Genomic DNA, 20,960 nt, shown 5'->3' with positions numbered 1-20,960 from the left:
GGAAAGAGAGGGAATGAGATGACAATGGGGAAAAAAGAAGGCCGGGATTGAGGAGTGGCGAGGGGGGGCGGTTCACCAGCATGAGGGAGTGAGAGATCGAGGAAGGATGTCGGGGAGGGGCAGCGCTGGCGTTGTGCCTCCTGACCTAGATCAGGATACTGGGTCCACTCCTTTTCAAGGCCTCTTGTTTTCGCTCCACATGTCACGAGGTCAAGAGATGACCCCCCCTCCTCCTCCCTTCATCCTCTATCTTTCTCTCCTCTTCACCTTTTTCTTTTTTTCAGTGTTTGTTTATTTGAGTACTAATTACCACACTGATGCTCCCAAATGTTTTTATTTTGCTGTCCACTCTTCTGGAAAGTTAGCTCAATCATCTAAAAGATGTTTAATGCCTAGAAACGGCTGTAGAAAATGTTCCTGACTTTGTTTTCCTTTGAGCCTCTTTCACTTCATTTGTGGTAAAAACCACTATTCCCATTCATTCCAATTCATTTTAGGTTTGTGCCTTTTTACAGTGTCTATATCCTGTCTTTCCTTTATTGGCTTTTTTTGTTAATACTGGGGGGCATTTTTTTCCCAAAAGATAACATGAGGGAATATTTGTTTCAATGTTTTTCTTAAAACCTTTTCACGACTTACATTTTGTAGTTTTGTAAATTTTGTTTCTGTTAACAAAAGGTTGATTAAGACGATGTTGGCGCATGCAGGGCATGTTCTGTGAGGCCTGTGTACAGCTGTGTGCACTCAGGATTTGACAATAAAACCCACATGAAAAAGTGCAAAAAGTCTATTTCGGTTTTTTTCCTGCTGTTGAGCTTTAATTTCCTTCTAACATTAAACCTTTAATCTGTTATGCAAACATCAACTTCAATCAGTTGATTCTGCTTCAGAGGGAATCATTCTCTCCGTAATGTAGAACACATTTCACCACATTTATTTAAATAATTGCACACCAGGATGATAATGTAACACAACAAAACCGGCCCTGTGCAAAAAAAATCTATTCATCATTGTGTGGATTTACTCTTTAAATTGACCAAGGGCAAAAATGTTCTAATAAAATATTTCAAAGAAGCATGATGTCTGTGCAAGCATGTGGGAAATATTTCGAGAGGTAATAACATGGTTTTATTGGGAGTATTACTACAAGAGCACTCGTTCCGCTTGTAATGAGGTGTCATGCATGTGAGAGTTTGAGTGCGCTAAAGTGTGCATGAGGTCAGTGAGAGAGTGAGAGCACCTTCCCTTGTGTCTTCATGTCAGTGGTAATCAGGATTATCTTCCGTTTACAGATCATCCACTAGCTTTACGTCTTCTCTCTCAGAGGCTTCCCGTGTGTTTGCACTGGTTTCCACTAAAGTTTCTCCCTCTATCAAAGTAAGTGCCAAGTTCCGTTTTCCTGCCGGCACCTCTGACCAAAGCACTGGATTACAACAGGAGTTGGTCTTTATCAGTAAGGTTTCACTAAATGTCCTGCTTTGAACTAATCAAGCTAAAGAGGAATGGAGAGATTTCCGCGGATTTTCCTATAATTGGGGACAATCTTCACACGTTTAGCTTCCCTCTCTTCCTCTCCCCTAAATATGCTTTGTCGTGTCATCCAGATGTTCAATTAGGATTGAGGCCACTATGGATCTGCGGTGTTCCAGCCAAGGGCTAAGGGTCTGTGTCATCGCCATGTTGCCCCTGCTTATCCCCTGCTGAGCTGATAATGAGATCTGCCTTCTGCCTCCTGCCTCATCACCGCCATAAATTGTCCACTCGTGCCCAAGAACAGGATTCACTGGCTGTGGTGAGATTTATTTCACGTGACCTCCCTAACCTGGTGAATGTTTTTCCACCTGTCCGTGGCTATCGGTTTACCTGCCCGTCTGTCAAGCGTCTACGTGTGTAATTTATCACAATACACAGGTACAGGTCGGTAACAAGTCAATCACAGAAACGCTGCTTTCAATGATACTGTCCAACCCAGTCAGAAGACCAGTACCCGCCTGTCCTGCTTCAAAGTTGATAACAGAAGTCCTGACAGCCTTGCTTATCAATGTTTGGTATTATCATGTCAAGGTTTTGCTCCTCCTCCTTGTTCACAGTTAAACTCTTGTATTTTATTGAATTGCAGTTATGAAAGACAACTAAATAAACTCCTGCTTTCAAATAATTATGTACATGGCTAAAATACTGCAGTATTTAATCAAAATATAAAGCCTAAATAATAAAGACTTTTATTATTGCTACAGAGAGGGAATAAGGTGAAGGCGCCGCCATGATCGGCGCGCCCGGAGCAGAAGCCCTGCTCAAGGGCACCTCGGCAGTGCTCTGGAGGTAGACTGGCCCCTCTCCAGCCACCAGCGAGCCGGGACTCAAACCGGTGAACCGGTCAGAATACAAGGCATTAAGTACCTGGATTTTGAATGCACTATTCTTCATCAGATGTACAGCTGCTTTCTGACGGGTTATATTTGACATACAGTTGGATGATGGAGCTAAAGACGTCATTTAGCTGTCAGACCAAGAGGTAGAGCATCAGAGAGCTGGACAGACCCTATGATGGACTAATAAGCTTTACTTTCCCCCCCTCTCTGCCTTAGTGTCTGAACACTTAGTATAGTATAGTATAGCTTGTACCTGTCTACCTGAGCGGCGTTGCGTCACTTGGTGTGGATAAATCTGTAACGAGGATGGCATTGGGGATGATGCTGAACAGAGACGACAAGCTTGGAGGAGTGACGGGGAGACGAGCTGCTGTATAAGAAATGACAAATGTGTAAGTTGTAGTTTCTAACTTGATCACACCAAAAAAGTGAAGCGAAAACATTTTATCCCCTGTTTTAGAGAGTAGAAATGATGCCGTTTTCTTTTGCCGTTTATTACCAACTGAATTTTTACGAGCCACACATCTTAAAGACACAAAACACCCGATGACTCGACTGGATCATGGTGAAGAAGAGCGTGCTTTTTATCACTTTTCCCTGGATTGATGGACATTATATGTGAAGAGGACCTCACCCCTTCTTACTGCTGACCAGGATGGGGGGGGGGGGCTGCAGTTTATAGGTTACAGAGATGATGCCCAGATGATAATCTGGGCAGTGGCTCACAGTCCAGGATTGTGCCACGACCTTCAAGTGCCGGTTAATCCCGTTAGCTCCAGGCAGCCGCCGATGCAATCCCAGCAGAGCTGTGTTGGCTGTAACACATTCTGGATCTCTACAACCCCGGAATGCAGAGACACCTGTAGACACGCAGGTAAGGGAACAAATCTCACTTACTCCATACAGAGAGAGGGGAATAGTCCATCCATGGACAGTTTGGCTGCTAACATGAACGTATGAGAGCTTATTGAGGTGATGTGGTGACCCATGCCCATTCATTAATCGAGACCTTTGGGTGGAGTTGTGGCAGAAGTAACTTTTATACAAATTGAAACATGCATTTTTGTTGAATTTAGAAGTTTAGAAATGTTCCTTCTTCTCTGAGCTGTAGGATTTTATGTGAAGATTAAATCATAAATTACATAATCACCACACAAATAATTATATCGTTGGGCTGTCATTCTCTAAGAATGGTGTGCTGTGACGGCATACGTCAGGAGTTGATTGAACCTTCAGGAAGACTGAAGATTAGTTGCTGGGTAGACCTGCACTATTTGATCCAATGCTACAAATTTGATATTAGTCCAGGGAAGAGGCCCTTCTGAGCCTCACTGATCAGGTGTCAGGAGTTCTGGCTAGTTTTCTGCAACAATCACATTTGGAATATACTGAATTACATAAAGAGCAAAATAGCAACAAGAAAGATAACACGCCCTCAGGGTTTGTGTTTTAGTCCTAGGAGATTTTGACATTTAAAACTCATTTGATAAGACAGATGTCCTGGTCCCGCCCCCACCCCTACTGTCTCCTGTTATTTAGCAGGACATCCTGTAGGTTCAGCATTTCCTTTCGCTCTCACTGAAGATGATTATCCACCACAGGCTGATACCCCCCACTGATAATGTCCACAATTGAGTTTAAGTCCCAGAAATGTCCGTCTTGCTCATTTGTACAAGCCTCTGTCTTGAACCAGAGCGTTCGACAGATATCTGTCTTTTACACGTGGTGTGATTTCTCCCCGTCAAACTCTTTAAATTTATTTAATCCTGTCCATGATGATGATCCCAACTTGGCCTGACTAGTTTTTCAATTATAATTTAATTAAAATTGAATTTCCTCCTTCACATATGAATGTAAAATTATGTGAAAACATGTGGAATTATCATCATCAGCGCTATCAGCCATGTTTGATGAAGTGCCTCTGAGAGGCTGATAATGTCTGTACGTGTGTATGTTTGTATGTGTGTGTGTGTGTGTGTGTGTGTGTTCAACAGGATGTTTAACTGGGTGGTGAAAGTGGTCCCCCAACCCCCAGAAGGCCCTGGGACAGATGAAACTCCTAAGACCTCTGCTGCTGTACGATAACACACACACACACACACACACACACACACACATTAGCACACATAGGTGTCATGTTAGATGATGTCTCATTATTTCTCTCTGTCTCTCTGTCTTCCAGAACAATCCTAAAAACAGGGAAGGTGAGGATCATCATCAGCGTGTTGTGTAATAGTTGTCTGCTAAACACAAGATTCCCATACATTTCAAACCTGGCAACACCCTGAGACAGATGCTGGTCCACCCGAAAGACAAAACACCCAGACACAAATGAAGCAATGTAGTGTCTGCTGTCCAGCACCGTGGGGTATGCAGGGACCGGTACATTGGGGAGACCAAACGGCCGCTCCACAAATGCATGGCTCAACACAGGAGAGACACCTACTCAGGACAAGACTCAGCGGTCCACCTGCACCTGAAAGACACAGGACACTCCTTTGAGGACAGTAATGTCCAGGTGTTAGCCAGGGAAGAGAGGTGGTTTGAGAGAGGAGTTAAAGAAGCCATTTTTGTCAAACTGGAAAAACCATCCCTGAACAGAGGAGGAGGATTAATCAGAATCAGAATACTTTATTGATCCCAGTGGGAAATTGGATGAGAGGCGAAACATCTTCAATCAAACTTGATTGAAGACGAGTTGATTATTTTTTTTGCTCTTCATTATTTACCATGACCTGGATGACTGAGAATCTACACAGAGTTCTCTGCTTGTTTGTGATGAGTCTTAAAGATGAATATTTGTGTTTGTCCACTCACCCCGCAGTGAGGAGTCCTCCGGTGAAAAACACAGATGATGTTTCTGAGGACAGGTAATCCTTCCTGTCTGCTAGCCTCCAGATCATCTGACTTATACTGACAGCACTGAGGATCACAACATTCTTTGAACTAACCATCAGAGAGGCCCAAAACGTCATTTCAGACCCAACTCATGCACACATTATATCTCATCTCCAGTCATAATGTAATGCATGTGTAGACCTACGGACATCTGACCATCATTCTTCGTCTCCGCTACAGCCAGGCCCAGATGGGAGTTTTAGGGTGGCTGTCTAATGGATTTGTCAGCACCCTCCCTCAACCTTCTGGCTCCCCCAGACCCTCTAACTCCAGGGTGAGTGTCTAGATATAGAACAGGGTTTGAGTGGACCTGTGTATCTGTGCATGCTCCACAAGAAGTCATTTTATTAAATTAACTAACAATAGAAGTATTACTATCAATGTAATTGTGGAAAATTAAGCACAAAGACAAAAACGTTTCAAGATTTCTATGACCTGTGAATATTTTTCCCTCCTTTACCTTGCGCTAGTCGGGAGAGGATGGAGAAAGGTAGAGTGTGATTAGATCAAACCGAATAGTTGCTGCTGCTGAATGCATTATTTAAAGATAAATCTATTCCGCTTTTCTTCCCAGGTCTGGGATGATGGGCTGGGTCACTCAGGGTCTCAACAAGATGTTGCCTCAACCTGATGATAAATACAAACAGGCAGATGACAAGAACATAGAAGAACACACTGAGGTGAGACAAAAGGAGCCCAAAACAGCATCTTAACTGGCACTGACACAAAATGAATGCCTAAAAAAAACTGTAATACCGTCTAACACGGTACTTTTATTCTCTAGAAACCAAAAACACAACCAGCCGTGTTGTTCCATAACAGGAACAACAGACTTTAGGTTAATAAGTGCATAAGTAACATTTGACTCAAACAAATTAATGTTGCCCCGCAGTCATGTGTCAGGATTACGCTTAATCCAGTGGGGGGTTTATCCAGGTTAAAGATCTCCATTAATTTAACTGCAACCTAAATCATTCTGTTCATGTGCCAACCCTCTTATGAGGAGGCCTAAGCGACAAACATCCTCACAGTATCTGCTCAATATTGGAAGAATACTGACATTGGGATTTCATTTTCTGTAGTTTGAAACAAAAATAATGTACACATTTGAACATCATATTCATCTTTTTGGTTTTGCCCTCCTATTGCTAAAAAATAATGTATTAGAACAACTTGTTTTGTTTATTAATAAACACCTTTTGTCTCATTTGTCCGATAGGTGTTTGAAGTAGCAACCATGCCAGGTATATTTCTGGATAATTTCCCGATGAGTTTTCAAAAATATATATATTTGAAACAAAGAAAATATCGATATTGTCCGGTCGTGACATCTGAGCTGATCTAGACTGGTCTGTCTGTCCAGACTATGATCCCCTCCCACATATACCAGTGGAGGAGATAGTGTCAGACGATGAGGTGTCAGAGGTGGCCAGTCTGACCAGTCAGTTCCCTCCCAAGTGAGTCAAATCCACTTGCACATTAAACCAAAATGTTCCCAACAGCTGCTGACATTTGATGGATGCCTTTGTCCAAACTGCAGGGTGGTGAAATGGATAAAGCAGATTGTCCCTCAGCCGGTTTTGCTGCCCCCTGGTGCCGTAATTATAGAACCATCAGCCAAGTCCTCCCACTCCTCCCTGGACAAAAGTACATACCTACACATATAAAATAATATTTGCCCCATGTGACCTATTTCCCATGTATTTTCCCACAGCACAAACCTTATAGATGATCTCCTTCTCTCCCTTCCAGTTATCTCTCCACCACCCGAGTCTCTCAGTGGAATATCACTGGATACTGACAGCAAAAGCTCGGGGTACGTATTGATCCCTCACTGTCCTGAATCAAAACAGGAAGATTACGGGTTTGGGTCCAGACCTTGAACCTATCAATGTGTAATTTGCATGTGCCCATGTGGGCACTGGTTTCCACTTTTATCCGCAGTCCAAAAACATGAAAAATAGTTAATTTGAATCAGAATCAGAATCAGAAGGTGTTTATTGCCATTGTCAATGAGGGTTCACAGACTAGGAATTTTTCTCGGGGAAGTCGTGCAACATGTAACAGTAATGACTAAGATACAAAAAACATATAAGTACAGACACATCACAAAACAGCAGCATCAGGAGTGGATACACAGATGTATATTAGCAGTATTAAAACTAGCGTAATCACGCAGTGCAAATAGAACTCTAAATTGCCCATAGGTGTTAATTTGAACATGGACATTTCTCACAAAATGCTGCAATATAATATTACTATCAGGGTTATCACTTGGACAGAGGTTCTTCTCTATTGGCATCTTTTTCCCATCCATATAAGTTCATAGAAACATTGCGTTTGTCTTTTAACAGTGTGGTTGGCTGGTTCGTGTCAGGATTGGGCCTGAAGCTGCCTCAGCCTGTGATTCCATCCAAAGACAGTGCTGAGGTAACTTTTAGGAATAAATAAATACTTATTTTTCCCCTCTTCTCTGTCTTTGAACCTTCGGCATCCTCCTTTTTACTTCTAAGCATTGTCAAATAACTTTTCTTGGACTACATTGAAAGCATTTCTACTTTTTTTAACTACTTATGTCACGTCTTTTGCAGGGTTCTGCTGGAGTTTTGCAGAAAGGTGAGTGTGGGTTTCTCTCACTTCCCTCTGATTACTATTTTCTCAGCGGCACCAGTATTCCTTAGGCCACAGTTCACAGTTCAATGAAGTGGATCAATCCTTAAATCCTTGCTGCAGCTGGCAGAAAGCACATTTAATAACCTATAAAAACTCAGGCTGACTTATATGCAAGTCTTTTATTTTTTGGGGCACATGAATGCCATTTCTTCCTTTGATGGACTAATATGTATAATATGAGGAAAGTACCGTATTTATTTATTTTCCCCCTGTTTTTTTGCCCATAGTTTTTGAAGAGGTGTTTTGGTTGGACGGTTGGAGCCTAACTCAGTTCCTCTTCTCCTTCTGTTTCAGGGGGGAAGGCGCTGCGAGCCCCTTAAACAGCAGGAGGAGATGACTGGGGGACACAAACAGATAGACACAGATAGACATACTGTACCGCTGGTGGAACTAACGCCGCTGTACGCTCGGTACAGAGACGAGGCAGCTGTAAAATATTACAAGAATATAGAGATATATTCAACTCACCTTACTTTAAGAATGTGTTAAAACTTAAAATGTGTGCACTGATATATATTTATACACATATAAATCAGACCTGTACTGTATATTCATAGCTAATTAGATATTTTTGTGAACTGAATTTGCACATTTTTTGTTTTTGACACAGAAATATTTAGTAATTGGCATTCAGTTGAAATTTGCATGGGGTTACGCACAAAAGATTATAGATGGGATTTTGTTTTTGTTCATTTCTTGTGCTTTAACCTATTATACTGTTCACTATATATTCAAGTTGCCATTTTCATAACCAGGAGAGTAATAGGAGACAAAAATATGATGTATTGGTCATTAATATGAACACAGACAGACTTTAAAGAATGTCTGCATAAATATCAAATCTTCCTGTCCAATTCACAACTATCTGGAATTTATAAATGGCAGCTATGTTATGAGTTGTTATTGGATGTGCAAATCCAATATATGTATTGATACTTGATATTTAGAGGATCTATATTACAATAATGGTTGTTTTTCATGCATACCTTAATTATTAGCGAGATGAGTTCAGTTTGGGTCTTGATCATGTAACATGCAGAGTATTTGATCCACTCTATTGATATGTCTCTGGCATTGAACTGTGACATGTGGCCTACTTATTTCAGTTAGTTGGTTGGTTTGATATATATTTTATATATTTTATGTAAAATAATCTCTCATAATGAAAATATTATCATGCAGATGGTAGAATGCATGATTAAATTCTGTAATGCAGGGTAAATTAAATGATAATAAAGATTTGTTGCGACATTACATGGTGGTATTTTCAGTAGCCTGCTTTATAGAGGAATAAAGAATATTTCCTCTTCCAGAAAGTGTTCTATTTATTCCAAACATATCCAATACATTAAGATTTTAATCAATGTGGGAAAATGTAACTGAGGTTTTCCACTGCTTAAAAACCTCTTTCATCTTGTGATATGTGTCCAAACCAAGAAAAAAAATAAAGCATATCACTATCTTATCCATTTTCAACCCTGTCTCTTGCCATCCCTTCGTAGCTTCATGCATACTCAAACCTGACATGGTACTAGAAGACGTGGAGTCGGACAACGAGTGCCAGCAGAAATGTGACCATCGATCAAAAGCTGCAGCAAAATCCACGTCACTGGCATCAAAGCCACAGCAAAGATCCTCAGAACAGATGCAGTCAGAATCTAAACAGTCCCAGAAATGCAGCGGCAACAACCCGCAACCAAAACCATCGGGGGAAGTGGCAAAGATGTCTCAGGAGGATGCAGAGACTCAAACGGGGCGCTGGACACCATTCATTGAAAACATCAAGAGGCAGGCTGAAGATGTAGCGTTGGCTACCATGGAGGAGCGGTAAGAAGTGAAGTTCTTTGTCATGTTAAGTAACTTCCACTAGTGTGTCAAATAATGAACAAACAACAACAAAAAAACTACGTTCAAAGTATAACCCGTTCTTATCTTTGTTGTGTGGTTTGAGAGCAATTTGAGATTATTCTCCTGACTGGAGCAGTAGACATAAAGCTATACACAGTAGTGGAAAGCAATAAACTTTAAAGCCTCCAATATCCAGAATTGAATCTACCACGCTGCCGTCCTTCATGGCATTACAGTGTGAGCTCAGTGTGTCCTGTCCCGGTTTAGTCTGCTGCAGGAGCGCTTGGAGATGGCTCGTATGGCTGAAGAGGTGGCGAGGCAGACGGCTGAGATGGCCATTAGACAGATAGCCAGCGAGGGACAGTCCATCAAACTCTCAGCGGGGAGTCAAGAACTGCTGGATGAGCCCGAGGCTGAGTAAGTCCTTGTGATCAGCGAGGCGGCGAGGGAACGTGCGTTGTTTGTATTTCGGTAATGGGATCCTGATGAAGTGATTTAATGCTGCATGTTCATTATGGCCAGGCTGGCAGTGTCACAGGAAGAGGAGAGTGGAGAGGATCCTGCTGACGCCACAAAGTAAGAATGCAAATATGAGAAGCAGCTCCTGCAACCTGTTACCGTCTCCAGCGGCTCGATTAATGCACAATGAATCAATAGCAAGAGAGTCGACACAAAATCAACGCTGTGTAACCAATCAGCATTGATTAGAGCACTAATCCCCACTTACTCTATCAACCATTAGGCTATTAAAAATAAGCAAAAACTCAATCAAATGGGATGTAAACTTGTATACAAAAAACATCCAAACAACACAGTGAGACGACGCGGGGACACCAGTGTCCCCAGCCACACTCCCAGCTGTCAACGTCAGGGACATTTATCTGTTGAGTCTTACGTCCCGTGGGTTCTCGTTATGTGATCTTGCCGGGCGCTGCCTCAGCATCACACCGCGGTGCCATGGCAACCGCGGATCCCCTTGGTAACAGTCTCCCCCTCCAATTCACGGTTGTTCGGTTACAGTGTGTGCCTGCTGCTCTGATCATGGACTAACGGGATATTTCACGTCATTTTCGGAGAAATGTCTCAATTGTCCCATTGTTCCGAACAACGAACCCAAATTTGAGTTTGCGCTGCTCGTATCTCAACGCTCCTGCGCGTCTTTCTGACCGTGAAAAATAAAACACACGTGGATGTTGACAGCTGGAGTGAGTATTTTCTGACATCCTGATTTAGTGAGTCATTAATGTCAATTTTAATCCCAACTGTTTCACAGGCATTTTCCGAATGTGAACACGCAGTTAGCTTCATAAGCTTAGCAGCTACAGGTTGTGTCCAAGTGAGTTATTGAATGGTAACAAGTTGTTTGCATTAAACGAGTCTGTTGTTAACAGGTAAAATGCTAACTACTCATCTGTCTAACATCAAGTTAAATCAAAGATGGTTGCTTTGTTGTTGTTGTTGTTTTTTATGTCCGATGATGAGGAAGCTTCAGTCTGTTGCATTGAGCTGTTCAGACGTGTGTAATCTGGTCAGTGGACAGCTGAAAAATATTATATCTTGCCAGTAATCAATACATAATGCTATACATAATATGTACTGTATATTATATATATAAAAAAGAGAAATAGTGCTGAATAACAAGAAAAATCTGCCATAAAATAAACTTTAAATGATTCTCAAGTTAAGTTTATTATGAGTTAGTATTAGTAGTGAGGATCCTTTTTGCTTTGCAGTTTCCATTTCCATGGACAAAACCATAAACCCTCCTCAACCTGCTATTTGGATGTTGCCCTCAGCTTACTGATCACTAATCAGTCCTAATACCAACTCATTGAGTGTGAGCCATTTTCAACTCAGCTATGTGCTTTTTCTAAACAACCCTACCATATGAAAGACTAAAGTATCTTCTTTCATCAGGAAAACAAAGTGTGTTTCTACTATTTTTTGTTCCAGGCTTATTGGCCGTTGAAGAGAGGCAGATTTCAATGTCAGGGTTGGAAGTGAATGTTTGGGTTTCGAAAGACGTCTTTAGATGTGAATGGCACTCAAAGAGTTAAATAATTACTTTCCAATCCAAAAAAATCCTGGAGTGCTGCAGTGAATATTCTGTTATATGTGTCCGGATTTACCGAATGATACTTGCATGTTCATCCCAACTGTAGTCCTCTTTTAATGCAACAAAAATGTGATCAAATTACTGCGTCAGATGCGCAGTGAGCTTCATTAGAGGAACCTTTATCGGAGCTCTGAATAATAAATACCTTCTCCTGCCTTGCAGTATAGATCAGGGAGTTCCTGCGGAGGAACAGAAGGAGGAGACTGAGGAACCTACCGTTGAGGAACCAGGTTGAGATCACTCAATTATTTTGTTTTTTATTTTGTATGATGCAATATTGCCATCTCCTCAAAATAGATTTAGCTGAAAAGAGCACTAAAACCAAAAATTATCAACTCTAGAGACAAAGGAGGAAGCAGCGCCACAGCAGGCTTCCTCTCCTCCACCTCAAAGTCCTGGATCTATTAAGACCTCTGAGCCGGAACCGGAGCCTGGGCCTGAGCTGCAGCTAGAACAACAACCAGATCTAGAACCAGAGCCGCAGACCCATCAAGCCAGTTCAGAATCGGTTCCTGTAACCCAGCAGCCACAGAAAACAGGAGAAGATGACCAAAACACTAATGCCGACAAAACTACTGAAACGGTAATGCCGGCGGGAAGATTTCTGTTCTCACAGATTTTATTTAGTAACATCATGGCTGTTTATGAATTATTTTCCATTCTCATGGAGCCCTGCCATTACATGCTTTGTTCTTCTTGCAGGAGGAGGGATGTACCGGGGATGGCTGTGGAGGTATGTACGACCACTGCACTTTAGCCTTTCCTTTCTTTTGGGTAATAATTTATTGTTACAGCTTGTTATATACCAGCTCCAGCTTGCTGGTTCATTCCTTTACGGCTGACTATTTGAACACACAAGATGTTGATGATTGTTTACACATTGAATCTCTGTACGACTGTTTTTTTTAAGTACATGCTGTAGGCCATTTAGACATTGTCACTCAGACTGACTACCTTTACTGTTTAACTGTCGTCTTAATCCATTTTCCACCTCGCTTGTATTCTGCCTGACTATAAATCTGCTTATCCGTCTGTCTCCTCTGTAGCCCCAGTGAGCTGCGATTCATTTAAGAGCTGTCTGATGCGTATTCCTCACACCTCTGAGTGCCTTGGCAACATCAACGCATTTTTCAAAGAGAACGGCATCTCCCGTCCCAAAATTCCCTCCATGCCTAAGCTACCCACCCAGCTCTCTGACTTTACCAAGTATTTACCTTCCCTCCCGGCCGAGTTGCGGCAAGAGCTTTCCCAGATCCGACTCACGCAGGTGCCTCGAAATATTGTCAATACTCTGACTGAGCTTTTGCCCAAAAGCTCCGAGGGCTCAGCTGGGCCCAGCCTGTCCAGTGTTTCCCAGAGCATTTCAAACATTCCGCAAAAGCTCTCCCAGCTCCCCAGCAGAACGCAGCAGTATTTCCTCAACATCCAACACCGCCTCAACAGCCTTATGCCTCAAGATGCCTAAGAAAAAACAACAACAGCAAAAACCGAAGCAAGGCAAGAATCAGCAAGACGTTGAACTGGACCAGCTCGTTCGACCTTCATCTCTCCCTCCTCCTCACCATCCTCAGCTCCGATCCCGGTCCCTGTCTCCATCCTCCCCCAACGGCAGCACGCTTGACTTGCCCAACGTGCCATCCTACCCTCGCCTGCCGCCGATTGGCAGCCCGCCATCGAAGCAGCTCAACTCGCTGTCAGGGCTGTCAAACCCGGTGTTCTTCATTGAAGATGACTCAGTCAGTTCAGCAGTGAGACCCGCAGGTGAATCGGTATCTGTAGATGGTTAACCGTGTTCCGTTGTTTCATCGTAGATGTCAGGACTTGTGAACAATAGACAAAGGCAATGGCATCCTGTTCCTCTTGCTGTAGCCCGCTTGCACCTGCAACCAGCTTGTCCCCTTGCAGTGCTGATCTGCGGCCCTCGTCAAAACACGATAAAAACGATCAGCATTTACGGTGCAATTTCTAATTGTCTCCGTCAATCGACATCCATTTTGTGCCTTTTAAATCCTCCAGAAAGCTCCAGCCTCAGCCTTCGTCCAGCGGCCAATGTGGAGGATGTCGACTCCGAACACCAGAGAGCAGGAGGGGAGGGACAAAGCAGTATCTCCAAAATCCTCACCCACCAAGACCCAAAACTTACAACCCTCACTGTTCCTGTGACCCCCACTGGAGGTCGCCAAAGGTGAGAAATACTTCTATGATGACGTAATTTGCATCCTGGACAGCTTTACTTTGACTTTTCATCCAGGTTTTAGTGAGATCTTATCTTCTGGATAATTTTTTTAAATTATATTATATGTATATAGAGAGTAAAGGTTTTTTAGAGGCTAAGTGCATGTTTTATAGTTTACTTCAATATTTCTCTCTTTTCCTTCATGCTTTTCATCAACAGTAAAGGAGATAAAGAGTAAGGAAACTGCACGGATCCTGTGAATTATATTGCTTTCTTTCAAAAATAATTATTTGCTCTCTGTTGAAACAAATATGCATAAATAATAGGCACTAATATGCAAAGAAATTCACACAAGAGAAACACAAAGTATACATACATCACTAGGCTGTGTAATTCTTCAAAGTGCAGGCTTCTCTGTTGGCAAGTGGAGTTTCCATCCGAAATGAGCTCTAATTAAACACTGACAAAACACCGAACGCCAAGTATATTTGAAAAATTGGAATGGAAAGATTTTCCATTGTGGTTTTAATAAATCTTTGAATGCATCCTTTTGGAGTGGAGCTCTTCATGTCTCCTTGTTAACCACTATTAGAAATGTCTCTCCTGCCCTCTGCTGTCTGCTGCACAATGTTCGATCCTGTTCTGTCTGTGTGCCAGTGTCCTGCACAAACCACATGCGCTGATTGCGGCATTTCTTTTCATTTGCTCCCGACATTGAGCACAAACCCAATACACAATGTTTGTGCAGAACTCTAGACAGTCTGGTGTGTAAATCGTTTTGGAGTTAAGTGTGTCAACTGTGTCTTGTTCTGTGTTGTGTAGTCCTGTAAGATGTGAATGTACCCTTCATTGTTGTATGGCTTTCACAAGTCTGTGCTTTTTGCCACTGTATGGATATTATTATAAATTCTATAAACAGTCAATAAACCGATGCATCTCAATGTGATACTGGCATCATCACTCTGTCACCTATCTTTAATTGTTTTCTGTTTCTTTGATTAATATTGTGCTTTTGCTGGCACACACACACACACACTGCTTTGATCATGCACGACTGTAGTGGAAGGAACCGTAGGACCGTCTGGACAGAGATGTAAGCTCTTACGTACTATATCACCTCATCTAGTGTCCGTCTGATTATTCATACGTCGTGATGCACATCATTGATCATTCATCAGTTTTAATCCGCTGGTTTTTGCTCATTTTTTAAATCACTGTTTTCAGTCATAGCTCACAATCATAAATGCAAAGAGGCCATGAAAGCAGGAAGAAGCATGCCACTGTTTTAATTCTTCTTAACAATATTTGTCTTCTTTTTTTTGCAGAACCATTCATGTAATTTGATCATGTGGCTTTCTAGCATAAATACCTTCTAATCTAACCTGATCTGACAGTGCAGTAAAGCCAGATTACAGTGGATTTAAGATTTTGATGTAATGGATGATCGTCGTGTCTACTCACACAGTAGGAGGCTGAACTCTCTAAGTGAAGATGATGATGATGATGAGGGGAGCACCCCTGTCAGAGCCTGGCCAAGCCAGTCCAGCCTGCACGGCTCGGATGACACGTGAGCACACACAGACACATAAACCAAAAACCAAAAACAATCATAGGTTTTTATTTAACTGCTGTCAAGTAATAATATATGAATTTTCCCAGCAATTTAAATCAGAATAATCTAATTTTGTTTCTGCCTAAGACTGAAGGAACGGCCAGCGTCCTCCGCCAGTCAAACCAGTACAGCGGTCAACGAGCGTCTCCAGGAGCTGGTCCGAATGTTTAAAGAGAGGACGGAGAAGGCAAAGGAGAAACTCATTGATGCTGAGAGCTCCGATGAAGACAGCATCATCCCCTGTGAGTTGTTCTGTCACCAAAACACACACACACGCGTGGTGAGATCTTTCTGGAAAGTTCATTTAAAAAGAACCAAAACTGAAGGTTTCTATCTGATGAACATGAGACAAACTGGGAATCCAAGGAGGAAGCACAAGGAATATGAACACTAGGAAGTTATATCTCACAAGACTCGAGGAAAGACGGACAATCGTCAACTTATTGGTGTTCTTCTGATCTATACCCTTCCTTCAGCTCCGCAGCCTGCTGCTGAGGCTCAGCCAGCGGAAGAGGAAGAGAGGAAGGTACAAGTAGGTCCATCAGGAGGAGGAGGAGTGGAGAGTAGAGCTGAGCAGGAGGAGGAGTCTAGTTGCTGCTGCAAGGTGAAGACTCCCCGGTGGATACGAGCCTGTATGCACTACCGCTTCCCCGACAGCATCGACCCTTTCACCAGTGAGAACCCAGCTGAACGCACTCCCCGCTGCCACCCACAGCGCCTCACTCTGGAATCCTCTTTATTTAAACCTCACTCAGAAATGAATGGCAAACACCCCTTAATTTTCAGCCACATAGTGGCTAAATTCCACTGATTTTTGCAACTTGAGGTTTTTAAGGTTAATCTCTAAGGAAATTATTAGTCAAGAAGTTGTTTTTAAAATGATATTTTATTTATATGTACAAAGAGTATATTGCAGCTTTGTGAGGTTTGGGTAAAACCGATTCTGCTGTACTGTCCTCTTATAATACAGATGTCCTAGTCATTGTGTGATATTTAAACTTTTCTCTCCCCAATGTTTCAAAGGTTTAAGATCATTCTCTGTAGTTTCCATTCCTGCTCCATTAGCACAAGCCCTGATCCTCCTCCAGCCGTTATGGTAGTTAGCGCTCGTTTAGTGGCCGTCTCTTGCTCTGTGAAACCTGAATTATCCTCTCTTTTTTTTGTCTCATTCCCAGACCTGATGTACGTGCTGTGGATGCTACTGGTCTCTCTGGCGTGGAACTGGAATGTCTGGTTCATCCCAGTCCGTTGGGCCTTCCCTTACCAGACGCCCGGCAGCATTTACTACTGGCTGCTGACCGACTACCTGTGTGACCTCATTTACATCCTGGACATCACCATCTTCCAGCCTCGACTGCAGTTTGTTCGTGGCGGTGACATAGTGGTGGGTGGCACCTTAAACAGCCTTTACTTTAACTAGTTTTCTGAGGGGGCGAAGGCCGCTATAACCATTGGTGAAACTGGTTACCACCAGCACCCGAGGAGACGTTGAATATTAAGATCTACTCACTAAGATCATTGTTATATCTGCAGTTGTTTTCTATTACAGTGTGACAAAAAGGACATGAGACAGAATTACATGAAAACCAAACGCTTCAAAGTAAGTAACTGGAATGATGTTTTTCATGTGATAATGCTTTGCGGCTCTGTTTAACGTTGATTCAGAAAGGTGGTGCTTCTTTTGTGTTTCAAGTTTGATGTAGTCAGCCTCGTTCCCCTGGAGTTCTTCTATTTTAAGACTGGCATCAACCCTCTGCTTCGTTTACCTCGGCTATTGAAGGTGAAGTTTATTTCTCAAATGCTTACAAGCGGCGAGCAGCAGACACAAGCAGCAGGCATTACGTTATTAGCATGAAACCAAGCCCTATATATTTCTGCCTCTATCAATGCCTCCCCAGATCAACTCCTTCTTTGAGTTCAATGAGCGTCTTGAGGCCATTCTGACTAAAGCCTACGTCTACAGGTCAGCTGCAATCCGAAGGCACTTTACCATTTCTGCTAACAACTGTTCTGTGACGGATCATCTACGTTCTTTATATTCCTTCCTTGAGATGCCACGCTTTCACACACACACACACACACACACTGGGTTCAGTTGTTCAATTCACACAATTAGCTACTGGCTCTGTCTTTCAGGGTGATCCGGACCACCACCTATCTTCTCTACTGTCTTCACTGCAATGCCTGTCTATACTACTGGGGCTCTGCCTTCAACGGACTGGGATCGACCAAATGGGTATACAACGGTGAGGGCAACAGGTAAACAGGCCCAAAAACCTCACCCACAACAGATGAGCGATAACAGAAAACAGAAAAGCACAGTGAATGCCAGTGGAGGTGTCATCGTAGTCGGCGTTTGTTGCATCTTTTTGATGGCATCTATCTTACATCTGCTGCCCATCATGGTTCAGGTCCGTTCTGCCTCTTAAGGCCTCCTTTCTTTTCCTTTACTCAGTTACATTCGATGTTACTATTTTGCGGTGAAGACCCTGATCACCATCGGTGGTCTACCGGAACCCACCACTCTGTTTGAGATTGTCTTTCAACTCATCAACTACTTTGTTGGAGTCTTCGCCTTCTCCATCATGATTGGACAGGTATGTGTGCAAACGTAATGCGGACATTTCAACCGTCCACATACAATACATCTGACGTAAGAAACTCCAATAAGCAGTTCAATCATGAATGAATGCGTGATAAATGTTCCACAGATGCGTGACGTGGTTAGTGCAGCCACAGCGGGTCAGACTTACTACCGTACATGTATGGACAACACCATTAAATACATGTCCTCCTATCGCATTCCCAAAGACGTCCAGAACCGCGTCAAAACCTGGTACAACTACACCTGGCAATCGCAAGGCATGCTGGGTAAAGAGAGGATTACGTGGTGTGTGTGTGTGCTATATGTCTGTCTCTTCATTCGCAGTAATGCCTCTTCTTGTCTGCTCTCCAGATGAGCAGGAGCTGCTGAATCAGCTGCCAGACAAAATGCGTCTGGACATCGCTATAGACGTCAACTACTCTATTGTCAGCAAAGTCCCGTTATTTCAGGTACGGAAGTAAAAATAAAAGGGGTCAATTCTTTATTTAAAAAAGGTTTTGAAAGTTTTACTAACATTAGAATTTAGAGTATTATGGCCAAAATTCTGAAACCTTGAAAGAATAGTCAAGCATTTATTTATTTTTTTGCAAATTTCCCACCTGAAATGAAACAGTCCAGTTTTAGAAGGAAGGGTTGTGCGTTCGTCCTACAGTGATCCATTTAATGGAAAACCTTTTTTTATGTTGTTCTTCAGGGTTGTGACAGACAGATGATCTTTGACATGTTGAAAAGCCTTCATTCAGTTGTTTACCTCCCTGGAGATTATGTGTGCAAAAAGGTGTGTACCATATACACACTAGCTTGTGCATTAGCTTTAAAATACAACTTCATATGGTGTCAATGTTTACCAGTTGTCTTACCCTCACGCTTCAGTTACTTGCCTTGACCTCTGTCCTCTGTCTTGTCCAGGGTGAGGTGGGTCGGGAGATGTACATCATAAAGGCCGGGGAGGTGCAGGTGGTTGGAGGACCAGATGGAAAAACGGTGTTTGTCACTCTCAGAGCAGGATCAGTCTTTGGCGAGATCAGGTGAGGAGATTTTTTACAGTTGGTGGTTCTCAAATGTTATAATAATTTTTACAGATTAAAGTTTGATTAAAAAATATATATATTTCTCACTGTCTGACTTATTTTTATAAAACTGATATGTCAAGTTGTGGAAAATAGAATTTTCAACCACAATTTCTCTGATTGGCAGTTTGCTTGCAGTCGGTGGAGGTAATCGACGCACAGCTAATGTAATTGCCCACGGCTTTGCCAATCTGTTTATCCTGGACAAGAAAGACCTGAATGAGATCCTGATCCACTACCCGGAATCTAAGAAGCTGCTCCGCAAGAAGGCCAGGTTTAGAAACCAGACGCAACAAATGAGCAAATATAATTATCTTGAAACCAGAAACAGAAATACCTCTAGGCATTACTATATTTTCTCTGTGTGTCATGACTCTGTTGTGGAACTGTAGAGATGTAACAGAAAGCACTATCTCAACCATAGGAAGATGCTCAATAAGGGAAAGAAACCCGAACCCAAAGAAGAAGATCCACCTAAGGTCATGGCAGGACCTGTTAGGACGGAGACCCCCAAACTGTTGAGAGCGGCTCTGGAGATGGCAGAGAGATCCTCTGGTCTTAAAGCAGCTATGGCTAAAGTCAAGGATAAGACCAATAAGTCCAGCATTTCATTGCAGGTAAGTTTACTCAATACCTAAGCAAATTAAAGAAGGAACATACTCTATTCACAAGAGGCACTGATTCTACAGTGGATTCGACATAATCTCCTCCCTTGCAGCCTTCCGTGTCGTCCTCCCTGCCTCCTCCATCTCCCACCTCCAGCTCTGCACCGGACAGAGATGTGGACACGCCATCACCCGTGTCTGCCAGCTCAGCGGTGTTTTGCGCTGCTTCCCATTGCTGCAATAACAACAACTCTGTGACGCCTCACTCTGCTTCGCCCTGCCACGGCGACGGAGATGAAATGCACATCATTAACCAAAGAGAGGAGAGTGTCAGTGAGGTCGAAGGGAAAGAGAGTGGGAAGAAGAGGCTAAAGAATTTAGGATAACTCTATTCTATCAGGGAACTAAGTCTGGATGACAATCCCTAAAATGGGGAAGGAAGCTGCAGTGAAGAATAAAGAAAGAACCACTCACTGAATGAAAGAGGACATATTGTGAATAAACGTGCAACATTGTGAACCTTTTACTCTCATTACCTACTACCTTTAAAACGTCCCATTATAGTCTAAAGCTATAACATCCATGCAAAAATCAAAACAAAAACAAAAAAAATCTGTCAATCGTGATTCACAAACTGGATTAACTGAATTTTACTTTAGTTAGCCCTACTGCTTTGGTTTTTTTGGGGGGGGGCATCTCTGTTTTAGCCTTTTATTTATTTCTACTTTACATATTTTTACAAACTGGACCAGGACAAAGTACCGGTCTATACGGCCATTACTTTGCAGTCGTCGCTGAACCTCCACTCACTGCTTCCATCTTCATGAAAGTCTTTGTGTTTCCACCATAGAGGTAAGACATTCATAGTTTAGTTACATACTCAGAGATTAAGCTCTTTTGCATCATCCATTTACTGGTCTGGGATGTCTTAGTGACAGTCATTTATAATTTTTATGTTCATTTTTACAGCTCTGAACTTCTTGTC

The 20,960-nt window shown here is 42.5% G+C and overlaps 1 protein-coding gene across 1 annotated transcript; it reads left to right on the top strand.

The window, feature by feature from the left end:
* Positions 1 to 4,367: 4,367 nt before the first annotated feature.
* LOC137893477 (cyclic nucleotide-gated channel beta-3-like) lies at positions 4,368 to 20,361 on the top strand. Its single transcript, XM_068738884.1, has 33 exons — positions 4,368 to 4,448; positions 4,555 to 4,576; positions 5,197 to 5,242; positions 5,451 to 5,544; positions 5,741 to 5,760; positions 5,845 to 5,950; positions 6,490 to 6,514; positions 6,634 to 6,727; positions 6,811 to 6,917; positions 7,023 to 7,086; positions 7,625 to 7,700; positions 7,862 to 7,886; positions 9,446 to 9,770; positions 10,059 to 10,208; positions 12,610 to 12,640; positions 13,479 to 13,668; positions 13,924 to 14,092; positions 15,549 to 15,650; positions 15,783 to 15,937; positions 16,172 to 16,369; positions 16,871 to 17,079; positions 17,245 to 17,295; positions 17,389 to 17,475; positions 17,594 to 17,658; positions 17,832 to 17,954; positions 18,151 to 18,292; positions 18,407 to 18,566; positions 18,652 to 18,749; positions 18,995 to 19,078; positions 19,210 to 19,328; positions 19,498 to 19,644; positions 19,795 to 19,987; positions 20,089 to 20,361. The coding sequence occupies exons 1-33, from the start codon at positions 4,368 to 4,370 to the stop codon at positions 20,359 to 20,361; spliced, it is 3,831 nt and encodes a 1,276-aa protein (XP_068594985.1).
* The last annotated feature ends 599 nt before the right edge of the window (positions 20,362 to 20,960 follow it).

The sequence above is a fragment of the Brachionichthys hirsutus genome, chromosome 5, assembly GCF_040956055.1.
Source record: "Brachionichthys hirsutus isolate HB-005 chromosome 5, CSIRO-AGI_Bhir_v1, whole genome shotgun sequence".
Classification (NCBI taxonomy): Eukaryota; Metazoa; Chordata; class Actinopteri; order Lophiiformes; family Brachionichthyidae; genus Brachionichthys; species Brachionichthys hirsutus.
Note: the sequence above shows the minus strand (reverse complement) of the source record. Positions and strands in the feature narration are given on the sequence as shown.

Coding starts and splice junctions, on each gene's coding strand:
- LOC137893477 (XM_068738884.1), top strand. CDS start 4,368: ATGTTTAACTGGGTGGTGAAAGTGGTCCCCCAACCCCCAGAAGGCCCT. Junction 5,545..5,740: donor CCAGACCCTCTAACTCCAGG/GTGAGTGTCTAG, acceptor ACCTTGCGCTAG/TCGGGAGAGGATGGAGAAAG. Junction 16,370..16,870: donor CAGCATCGACCCTTTCACCA/GTGAGAACCCAG, acceptor TCTCATTCCCAG/ACCTGATGTACGTGCTGTGG.